General features: G+C 34.9%; 1 protein-coding gene across 1 annotated transcript; it reads right to left on the bottom strand.

Moving 5' to 3' along the window:
- Window position 1: 1 nt before the first annotated feature.
- LOC142978236 (uncharacterized) lies at window positions 2-3686 on the bottom strand. The gene is made up of 3 exons (XM_076122588.1): window positions 3168-3686; window positions 1498-1612; window positions 2-1108 (listed from the first exon to the last, which is right to left on the bottom strand). The coding sequence occupies exons 1-3, from the start codon at window positions 3372-3374 to the stop codon at window positions 513-515; spliced, it is 918 nt and encodes a 305-aa protein (XP_075978703.1). The 5' UTR covers window positions 3375-3686; the 3' UTR covers window positions 2-512.
- Between the last annotated feature and the right edge of the window lie 7405 nt (window positions 3687-11091).

Raw genomic sequence — 11091 nt, 5'->3', positions numbered from 1 at the left:
TATTTCTCATATCGGCTTTATTGCCGGCTTGTATTTTGAATCAAATTCAAATTGCACTCAACCCTAATCACCCGATATAATAACACAATTAATTCTTAGCCGAGACATAGTATTTTATTACCGAAATCAATTTAAACTATTCCACAAGTCTGATACAACTATTACATAATTTGATGGTTATTACACTAATTGATTTTAGAAAACTCTAAGCATACATGTTCATTTATATGGCGACACAGATTCTAATGTAAAATGTTTTGTCTAAAATAACATAGCTTACAATTATATTGACTAGAACAAAATCACATGAATACTACATCAGCATTTAATACTAAAAAACCTTATGTGGGTTCTTCTACCCTAAAAACCTTTTTCTAAAAAGTCCCAGGATTCTTAAAAGTATTCAGTTTCAGAAAATAGGTTCTAAAGCGACAGTAAAGAAACATTTCATAGCTTTCAGCGTTCTTGAAAAACAGGGAAATTGATTCTTAGTTGTTTGATAAACACTTTGTTTAAATCGAAACATTATTCCTAACTCTATCGTTGTTATTCTTCGCACCGAGACTCAAGTCATTCGGTACCAAATCGTGCAGTACTGTGTCACTTCTAAAGATGCTGGTTGCAATCCGGCTGGCCAATCGTTCCGACTCCCTTATATCATCATCTTTGGAGTGAGACGTCAAGTCTATTTCTGTGTCACTGTCGCTATCGCTGTCCTTGTCTCGCCTACGGTACGCTAAGTTCTGTGGTTCATCCATATCTTGAACTGAAGTTCCACATGGACATGGATTGTTCGGTTTGGACATCACCCTTAAATCTGTTGGAACAATCTCAGAGTCCATTTGTTGGGGCATCAGCAACGGAGGAAATCCAAAAGGCTGTTGCAGCATTCTTCCGTCATCAGTCCCGTATGGCATCGGTGGTAGATCGTGAACGTTTGGATTGACCGGTGGTAAAGTGTCCATGTTTGAGTTTGTGTTGAGCATGTAAGGATCCTGTCGCGGTGACTTCAGTTCGCGATTTTCCATGACATTCGGCGGTTCTGGAGAATCTTTGTCACCGGGTGATTCTGGTGCCTCGGGCGAGGAATCTGATGGTTTCGCGTGACCTGTAAATAATAAGTAAGTTAATTAGTCCCCTGGAAAAGAAAGCTCCGATCTAACGAGGCATCAAAACCGTCGTGGTCATTAGATAAAAAAAAAGAGTTCGGAATCACATTCTTTGCAGATTAATCATCAGCATTCAACATCAGATTTCCACAAATATTCAGGCAACATGACATTGAAGCCCTAACTGAAATAACAAACCAAGTTCCAGACGTAGTTTAGCAATAAAAAAACCCACCGTGTCTGCAAATAACTTTGCGATCTTGTATCTTATTATGCGACCAGACTACTTCTAAATTCTTTAAGATAAGTTGCAAACTAAGAAACTAGACCATAATTCTTCTTAACTGTAAAAACTAAAAGGTAAGGACAACAGAAGTGTAAAACTTACCAGTAAGAGGCAGCGGCGGAGTGCCGAGTCCCAAGCAGCGCATTCTCCATGCATCCTGAAGAAGTTGAAGACGCGCTTGCTTTCGCCACTTTGCACGGCGGTTTTGGAACCATACCTACGAAAGGAAAAAAGAAATAAATAAAAAACTATTCAAACCAGGACCCAATATAAGACCATTAGGATTTAGTCTAAAAAGCATTGTTTTTTATCAGGCATATTATAATGCAACATTTTAAACACAATGTTTGAAGATACGAACAAAATTTTAAAGTCTTAAAGTATCTTTTATCTGACTGTATATGTAACTCTTAAGTTATTAATCAATGATAGTCATAAAATTTAAGTCGGCGTTAACTGTATGTGCATCCAAAATCGGCATAGTAAGTACTCATTGAATAAATTGAAGTGCCCGTCGCAACTTTGTTAGAAAAAAATAACAGTTAAAGTTAAGTGTAGTAGTTGTGGTTTAGTGACGCGCTTAACTGTCTTGCGGTTAACTAAAGGGTTAGAGCAACGGTCCCCAGAGTGTTGTCAGTGTTGGCACAATGCCGGCCACTTGCCAACATTAACATCTTACCCGTTATTCTAACTGAACTGTCATTAACCTTACAATCTTAAGCTTATAATATAATGCATAGGTACTTGTGTTAAGTGATCCCAAACTACATAAAGTTTGTAATTAATATAGTTCCGTCGGTAATTGTCAATAGAATTATACTGTTGCAAATGCCAATGTGATTTTATTTATTAAACAAAGGATTCAATGAACAATTTACTTCATTTAGATTATAACTCAACGTAGTATGGTAAAGTAAAAATATTAATTGCATCACTTGGTGATCCTTCATAAAGACGAGAAAAGAGAATTGCGTAATCCTTGAATCATGTCATACGAGCAGTTCGATAATCCTATATTAATATACTAGGATTAAAAAGAAAGGGAACTTTATATAGAATAATAAAAGAATATGTAAAGAAAAACTTCTTCCACTTTATTTGAACTTCCAGTGATATTTTTTTCTATATTGCCGTGGTTACATCGTAGTGCAACCCTTAACTAGATACATTTATGAAACTATTTAATTCTTATTAATATAAGACAGCTACCTATTAGGTAGGTACTATTAACATTACATCAATCTTTAAACATAAGAACAGCTCCGCCTACGCATTCGTTTACTTATCTGTCAATGCCACAAGGTGTAGCAATTTCCATTTAAAATTGAATATTAAATATTCGGTTTAATATTCAATTTTAAATAAAAAACAGGTAAGGAACATTCATTTTATCAATGGCTAAAACCTTTCTTTATTGTGTTGCTTCTACTGCATCCTATCTTCGCAACCAATTTGATAATAGACCAATCAATTAAAATATTGATGCTCTGCTTAAATAATGTTCCAACACAACATACAGTTCAATGTTTCCGTCGTCCATTAATCTGAGCTTTTTTGTATCAAAACTTTTTAGACAACCGTAAACGTACCGCAGAAAAGAATCATAGTCCGTGGGAAACCGATAAACTCCAAATATCGTCGTTATAAAAAGCGAAAGAAGTAGATAAATACCGAAATATTCTTTCATGAATACTTATTACAATTTTGCATTATTACACAGCATATTGTATTTATTTTACACTAAACATGTAATAATTTAATCTAATACTCACTTGCACCCTAGCTTCAGACAAGCTGATCCTCAAAGCGACTTCTTCTCTTAGAAACACGTCGGGGTAATGTGTCTTCTGGAAGAGTGACTCGAGCTCGCTGAGCTGCTGCGGCGTGAAGGTGGTGCGGTTGCGGCGCTGCCGGCGACGACCGAACATGTACTCCGTCAGCAAGTCTCCCGGCAACGGGGAGAGGTACGGACCTGCCATACTAGCGGCTGTTCACCCGCAAGCTTCTTGAAGATTTCTCGTGTTTGATGTATTTGTAAGTTCTATACGGTCATTTTCTTACTTAATTGTCCAGTTGAACAGTGAACGACGGTTCTAGTTTAATTATTTGGAATTTTCACTATTAAAATCTAATCTAAGGTCAGATAATTTACAACAACCAAATCATTTACATCATTACATTTTCACAAATGTCTTTTATTAACAATTACTGCCAAATTATAGAATAGTACACACCGATACAAAAGTTCTTAAAAGTTATCGTCTGCGACTATCACACTCAACTTTGGGCTACTAAAGAAGTCTCACATCCGAGATGATCCAAAGAGTACTGTTTGATTTCGCCAAAATCTCGTTGTGAAAACCACCCTGACTCCACCCCTTCTCTTTATAGACGTCGTTTGTGATTGGCCGAGCCCTCCAGGGGTTGGAAATTTCGGCCAATGAGAGCGCAGTATAGGGGGTTGTATTTAATAGGTGTAGATTAAGTTATGGCGTATCGCAGATATAAATGTTGTATAAATGCGATCAACTTTGGAGCCGAGCTGTTAATGAAATATTTAATACTCTCAACGTTGATTATGAAAAAAACTCATTAACTTCTTTTTTGATATCATTTACGTAAAATAAAATAAACTTTTTAAAGCTTCGTTTTCTCAGTTTACTTTAAAATCCGAGGGCCTTTTATCAGCATATTTGATGGTAAATTCTCCGATTATTTGTCTCGACGATGGCAAAGTTCAAGTTGTAACGATTGTCACGGTCCCTCACTTTGCGTGACCCACGCACGGTCAACCCTTAAAGATTTTTTTTTTTATCGGAGATTAGATGAGATTTTAAGAAATTCAAACAATACAGTGCTTCGTATTTTTTCTTCATTAATAGTGTATTAAAAATTAAGTATAATGAATTATAATAAAAACAGATAACTTTTGTTTTGGGTTTACCCTAATTTCATACAGTAATTTCGTGTGTTCATAGAGGCTTCAAATTTTAACTTGGTATCGTCTCTATTTTTTATTATCTATTCTACTCTCTACATCCGCAAAATTTATCGACACGTCTACTATAACATGTGATTTCAATTCATCATTCAAAGCCATTTAATAATTAAGATTGATGTTTTATAATCGCGTTAGATGCATGTTAAAGAAAAGTGAATGATTACTCTGATTTTAACGATCATGTAATTTCCACCATCATCATTATTGAATTAGCTAACTATTCCAGCTTCCAATACAAATTAAAGTGCCAAAAGCAACAACATTCAATGTAAAAGAACTTGTTGAACTGGTTTCCACTTACTATTTTAAAATAGTTTAGTTCCATATTAGATCTTAACCATTTAATTAAAATCATCAGCAAAAATAACTTTTCTGATGGACATTTGCTGCTAATAAATCAGTCTATAATGTAATAATGTACTGTCGCAAACTACTAGACAGGTATGATAAAGCTTGATAGACGGCCTCTTCTCAATTTTGTAATCCTAAATGAAAAACTGGGAGCCGGAAAAATTAGAGTCGCCGTATTTCAACTTAACTTATGGTCCGTCTTCAGATACTAGTGATTTTAGGTCTACTGTTTTAAATTATTATACGTGTTTAAAAAAGTGAGGTACAATTCATCCCCGTCGCAAGGAGTGTGATTTTGATATCCTAGGTATTTCTAAGTTATTAAGCGTAATTTGAGTCTTCACATATTGTTATTTAATATTCGCTATAGTGGTTACGAAAAATCCTGCACTTAACTAGTTCATAAGGATTATACGTTCCATTGGTACATTAGTAATATGGCTACATGAATGTTATTAAAATTCTGAAAATTATTTCCGTTCAGTGCGGATATTTATGCCGTTTTCAGGATTTTGGAAATTGTGACGTAATAGCTTGTGATTGTGTGGTGTCATTGACGCTGCATGTTCTGTCACACTTAGGTTGTGTTTAAGCTTGTGAGAACTTATTTACGTTATGATTTTAACTACGAACATTTTACATCACCGTAATACCAATAAATATGTCATGCGCAGGCATAGTCATAGTTAGTATAAGACTGTTTAGGTAACAATGACAATTCATCTCTTTTTCCAATAACTTAAAAAATAATCCTCAATTACGTTACATTTCATATTAAAATAAACCTAATCTCATACCTACTACCAAATTAAAGTTTAAAATCCGACATTCTAACATCATAAGCAGCAACATAACGACACTAAACATAGAGCAGCTACGTAGAGTGAGAGAGATGTTTGTGTAGAGCGAAATTAAGTCGCTAAGTGGGTTGCAGATAGCGGAAGCAGCGATTACGAAGAGTAAATGAACGTCCCGCGCCCCACGCAGGGCTGGCTCTACCTTAATGAGCTCTCGTTACGATATTATGTTAACAGTCCTGTGGTTACAGGCTATTTCAATGGTAATAGGATGTAGATAGGGAAGTTTTGGTTAGATTTGTGTGATAGAATGTGTTGTAAGTTTTATTTTTGACGATCTAGGTGTTTGTTGAAATTTTCTTTAATGTATTGTGTGTAATAGAAAAGCAACTGTGTATTTTATAAAAACAAGAATGCGATTTTGTTAAATAGTAATAATAGGTAGATAATTATATTCTGTAAACTGAAAATAAACCATATCCGATCATGTTGATTACGGGGTTTTCCCAGCTACGAAATGAGTTACCTCATGAAACATCGAGGCGTCGATTGATAATTTCATAGAATCATATTAAAATATATTTTTCAGGATCATTAGAAATGCGAAAATAAATCATCTATCTATCGGCGTTTAGTCAGCCCTGCGTTCAAGTACGGCGGGCGGCAGCCGCCGCCGCAACGACGCTAAACGAGTTTCCGCAAACATTTTAATGAATAACACCTCCCGTACTTCCTCCACACCCTCACCAGCTCCCCCCTCGGCCCCCGCCGCCCCTCGCCCGCGTGCCCCACCCCCCCGCGCCCCGCCGAGCCTGCAATGCGCTAATTAAACATTCGAGCCATATTGTCTCTGTTACGATGTTGCGGGAAATTCGTGCCCAGTAGTTTGTATCACGTACAAGTTCATTATGTTTTTAATTATATACTCTCCCGTTTATGTAAGCTTTTAGTTCTCATGATATAAAGGATGGAAGTTGTAATGAAATAGTTACTCGTTTTACAGCTCTGATTAACGAATTAGGGATTTAGTAATGGGTAAGTTTGTACAAAGCGAGGTTTAGGCGTCTCTGTAGAAAGAAATCAGAATACCGAAGAAATATCATGTACTAGAGCTAGGAAGAATTAAAGTACCTAAAAAAACATATAACTTACACTTATAAGAATCATAAAAGGATAACATTTAACAACTGCCTCTATAAAAGATTAACGTTATTATATAGTTACCCTTCATTCAATGAACAAACCTCATGTAGTCAGGAACTAAGGGTTATGATTTCAAAGATTTAAATATACTAAAACGACCTTATAAATGCCTCCTCTGCAAATATTCATACATCAACGTGTCATATTCAGCAATCATCTTAATTAGTCGCATGAAAAAAGCATAAAAAAGCGCATGGCTCGGTCCAAGGCTCAATTAGTTAATTAATCTTTTTTTCCGCGTTAAAATAGCATTTATAAACGAGGCGCAAACCGTTGGGAACCGCCTCCCTTCCCAACTGCTTAGGGTTGATGTCACTACATCACATCATTCTGTGATTTATATGTGATTAGCTGGGAAAATCTGTTAATTGCCCGCTAAAACCTGTGCCGTGGGTAATGTTACTAACGTTGTGGTGTACAAAGGTTATACAATGGTGGCAAACATGTAAAATACTTGTCGTGAAAGAGAGAGTTTCTTGTTCAATAGAATGTGTTTTCGTTATTTAAAATGCAATAGTCCATGAAAGTTTAGCTTCATAATAAGGCTTTTGTAGAGTATGTGACGATTACTTAATATTATGTCTCAATGAAGTTATTGCATTTTTTTCTACAGTAATGTGAATCAATCGATTCTGAAAGCGATTAAGTAGACGTCGAGAAAGATATACAAAAAAATGGCATTTGTTCCTTTTCAGTTCAATATATAAATTAAAACCTTATTATTAGTAACTTCATAAACTACCTGGCTGTGATAAGTAAAAAAAATGTTCCGATGCCATTAAAGTTTTATTTTTCTTCTATTTCTTTTAATTAGGTATAGGGCTAAAGTCAACGTGTTTTTCAAACGTAAAGGCCTGAGTTATTTCTCGGTTGACCAACCTCATTTTTGAATTTCCTTTAATTAGCTTTTTACTGTGCTTATGTCCACTACCTACTTCAAAATCAAAAGCATAAGAATTTATACTGAGGAAAAGTTTCAGGCATGTTAAGCTACATCATAAAATGAGTAACACCTCTTCAACCCTCAAACGCCAACCCTAGTGCAACGTTAACAGCGTTTACTTATTTGCAGCAGTGGTACACAATACAGTCGTCCGCTCACTGCACACTGCTCTAATTAATACGCTTTCAGTGCGAGCCGGCTAGCTGATTAACTAGATAGGTAATTAGATGACTGCGGTCTGTGCTACCGGGAACATGTGAGGGGTTGATCGATGTCTATGTATGTGTGCGTATTGCGTATGTACAGGATTTGAAAGATTTGTTGCACACAAAACTGTTTGGTAATTGACGATGTTTTTATGCTTTTTAGTATGGTTACGCTTTGCTGAAGTGAAATTATTTGCATTAAAACGCCATTTATATTTTATTCAAATAAGTTAAAAGATTACTGATAAGGATAAGAAGGAGGTAAAGATTTATTGAAAGATACAATAAAACCTTTTTTGTAGACAGCGAATGAAAAATTTTAAGCTGCTGGCTGTGATCCTTAAAAAATCCGTCGGGCGCCATTAAAGTTTTCTTTTTTATGGTTATTTTTTTAAATATTTAAAGGCATTTTTCCATTTTTTTCACCCATAGTGGCCTGAAATATATTATTTATTTTGACAAACCTTTTTTGTACAAATCATGATGTGGGTTTTTAATAATCTGTAATTATCATGGAAAAGTGTTCATTTGTGTAATACCTATGGAACACATTGGGATGTTAATTAATTATTGGTGGTTTGTAGTCACACGTCAAAGAGATCTTTGTCTGTATACTAATCTAGCGTTTGTAGATCAAGATATCAAAGGATTAGAGAACCATATACGAGAATATGTTAATCTAATGATTAAATATTGTTGTGACAAAAGCTTTTTAAAAAGAAATGAGAATATTATAGCATTTTTTCGAATGGCGTTAAACCAATTACATATTTTAAACTTAATAAATCTGCATTGAAAGTGTCTGTTGGATTACAGTTAAGTACTATCAAACAATAAGAGTAAGTTATCGTGTATTCATAAATATTTACTGAAAAACTTTTTGTAGAGTAATAATTACAGCCGTTTGTGCCCTGTCCGCTTTAATTACGAAAATATTTAAATATGATCAATAACTTGGGTATCAGTAAGGCATCACAATTTGATCGCATTTTTCGAGATAGACATAAATATTAAAGTCTCACTTCAGTCTAGCACATCAATCACCATCAAAATAAACCTAAAAAATACAAGAATTCTTTGACGACAATACCATTGTATGCAAGGGGTATGTGATGCAAACATTCATTAATCAAAATATGTTAGGTATCCTCTTATTGCTTACAAATGGCGATATCAAAAGGGATGTAATGTAGGCGCGCGACGCTTCCTTCCTTTGTCCGAACTCATCCGTTTTGTTCCTACCCCTTTTAACTTTCATACACTCATGTGCATGCCTCCTTCATACTCCTTGTCGCTGGTACACACTGGCGAAGAAATATTCCCGGGAGACCTAAGATTTTTGTGACTAAATTCTTATAAAATACATAATGAGTGTTATTTTATTAAGATTTTCTCTTTGTATTATGAATGTCATAATTGACGTGTTTAACTAGAGTTGAGTTTTGCATTTGTCGGATTGTGCAAGAGTTTGAATGAATGTATAAATTTTTCTAAATTCTTCATATTTTTTACGTGCGATATTGTATTTTGTCGGTTACATAAATACTAACTTAAATACGACTGTAATCGCTATATTTACTTCCCGTTTCTAGGTACAATATTGCTAAATATATCTAATCTTCCTCTCTTTAAATTCAGGACTTCAAAACTATGACGTGGCATTTACCTACCAATAAATAAATTAAAAACAAAATAAACGTAATAATGATATTCCATCAAATTGATAATCAATTCAAATCCATAGAAATTGACAGTTCTGATAATTCGTTTACCGTGGAAACCGGGAAACTGTCCTAACACATTCATTGTAAGTTCCATACATAAAATATACCTATTCGAAGAAAAACTAATTTTATCCAAGAACTAAACAGCACACATGAATATTTAGTGAACACGTGTAGATGGTGTGCACGCGGCTCACGGTGTCTCGAGTTGATATATTTATGATTAAGCATCTGGTCCAAAGCGCGTCATTGTCTTTGCGAGGCTCTCTGTGGCACCACTGGCACCCCATCCGTCTTGCTTTCACACCACTTCCCCCTTTCTTTGCAGGCACGAGATTTTTTTAATTATGACGTTCAGCCTTTTTGTCTTTAGTAAACACGAGTCGCGACAGATTCTTGGTGATACCTGCCGACTGGGTTTAGGTTTGATTGTTGTTGATGCACTAAAACAACATATTTAGTTAGTTAAAGATCTTTAGATAATTGATTTGGTTTGCAGATAATAAATTCATCTAATCAGTTTTTTTTTTTTCCAAACGAGTTTTGAGGTTTCGAGTTCGAACCCTTCGGACATAAAAGTTACAACTGAAGACCAATCTGTTTTTAATTATCTTATTACCTACCTATTGGTATTTTAGAAACCGGGCACAACAAATGTATGTATGTAGTACGTACTAAGTACAGCACATTTATAAAATATAAGTTGTTTCTCGATCAACCCCTATCGACTGTCAAAGCTAATGATGATTAGCATAGGGTACTTAAAGTCCCGGGAAAATTGAACTCTCAGGAGACGAAGATAAACCGTGTTCGACGGTGAAGTAGCAGGAAAAACATAGATGGAGAATCATATCTGTGGATAACTCATAATTCTAAACATGTCTGCATTATGGTGGCTATTTGAAAACAATATAACACCTGCCGGATAAAAAAATACAAAGGATGGTCCAAAACCTAATTAAGTGGACTATTGTTTGAAAATTATGTCTGGGGATCTATTAAGGAACTCATGAGAATATGAATTGGTTTTGAAGAAAACAATAATAAAGTGTTAGAAATAGTTTTAAAGCCAATGCAATAAAAGTAAATTATTCAGTAGTCAATAATTGAAGCCAGCAGTTAGTTCTTTCTGGTGATTAAATCATTGGAATCTAGTCTAAATTATATTAAGTACTTTAACTTAAAACAAGTATCTATATGTCATAATAATAATGTAATTTACTGGGAAAAACTAACATTCAATTGATTGGCTCATGTCTCATAAAATCTACGGTTTTCTCATTGCATAACTAGTCTGGAAATATTAAAAAACTTTATACCAAGAACATTTCAGGAATTTCCAATTAGTATTCTACAAAAAATATATTTCACATGATCGAGTGAAGCTACCAGCGTTGTCGGCGTTGCCTGCGTTCACGGAACTTCTGATTATGTAGAGGAATTAATTTTCAGACGCGACGAAACTGTACTG

Source organism: Anticarsia gemmatalis, chromosome 14 (genome assembly GCF_050436995.1).
Source record: "Anticarsia gemmatalis isolate Benzon Research Colony breed Stoneville strain chromosome 14, ilAntGemm2 primary, whole genome shotgun sequence".
NCBI classification, from domain to species: domain Eukaryota; kingdom Metazoa; phylum Arthropoda; class Insecta; order Lepidoptera; family Erebidae; genus Anticarsia; species Anticarsia gemmatalis.
The sequence above is the reverse complement of the archived record's forward strand: the minus strand, read 5'-3'. Positions and strand labels throughout refer to the sequence as shown.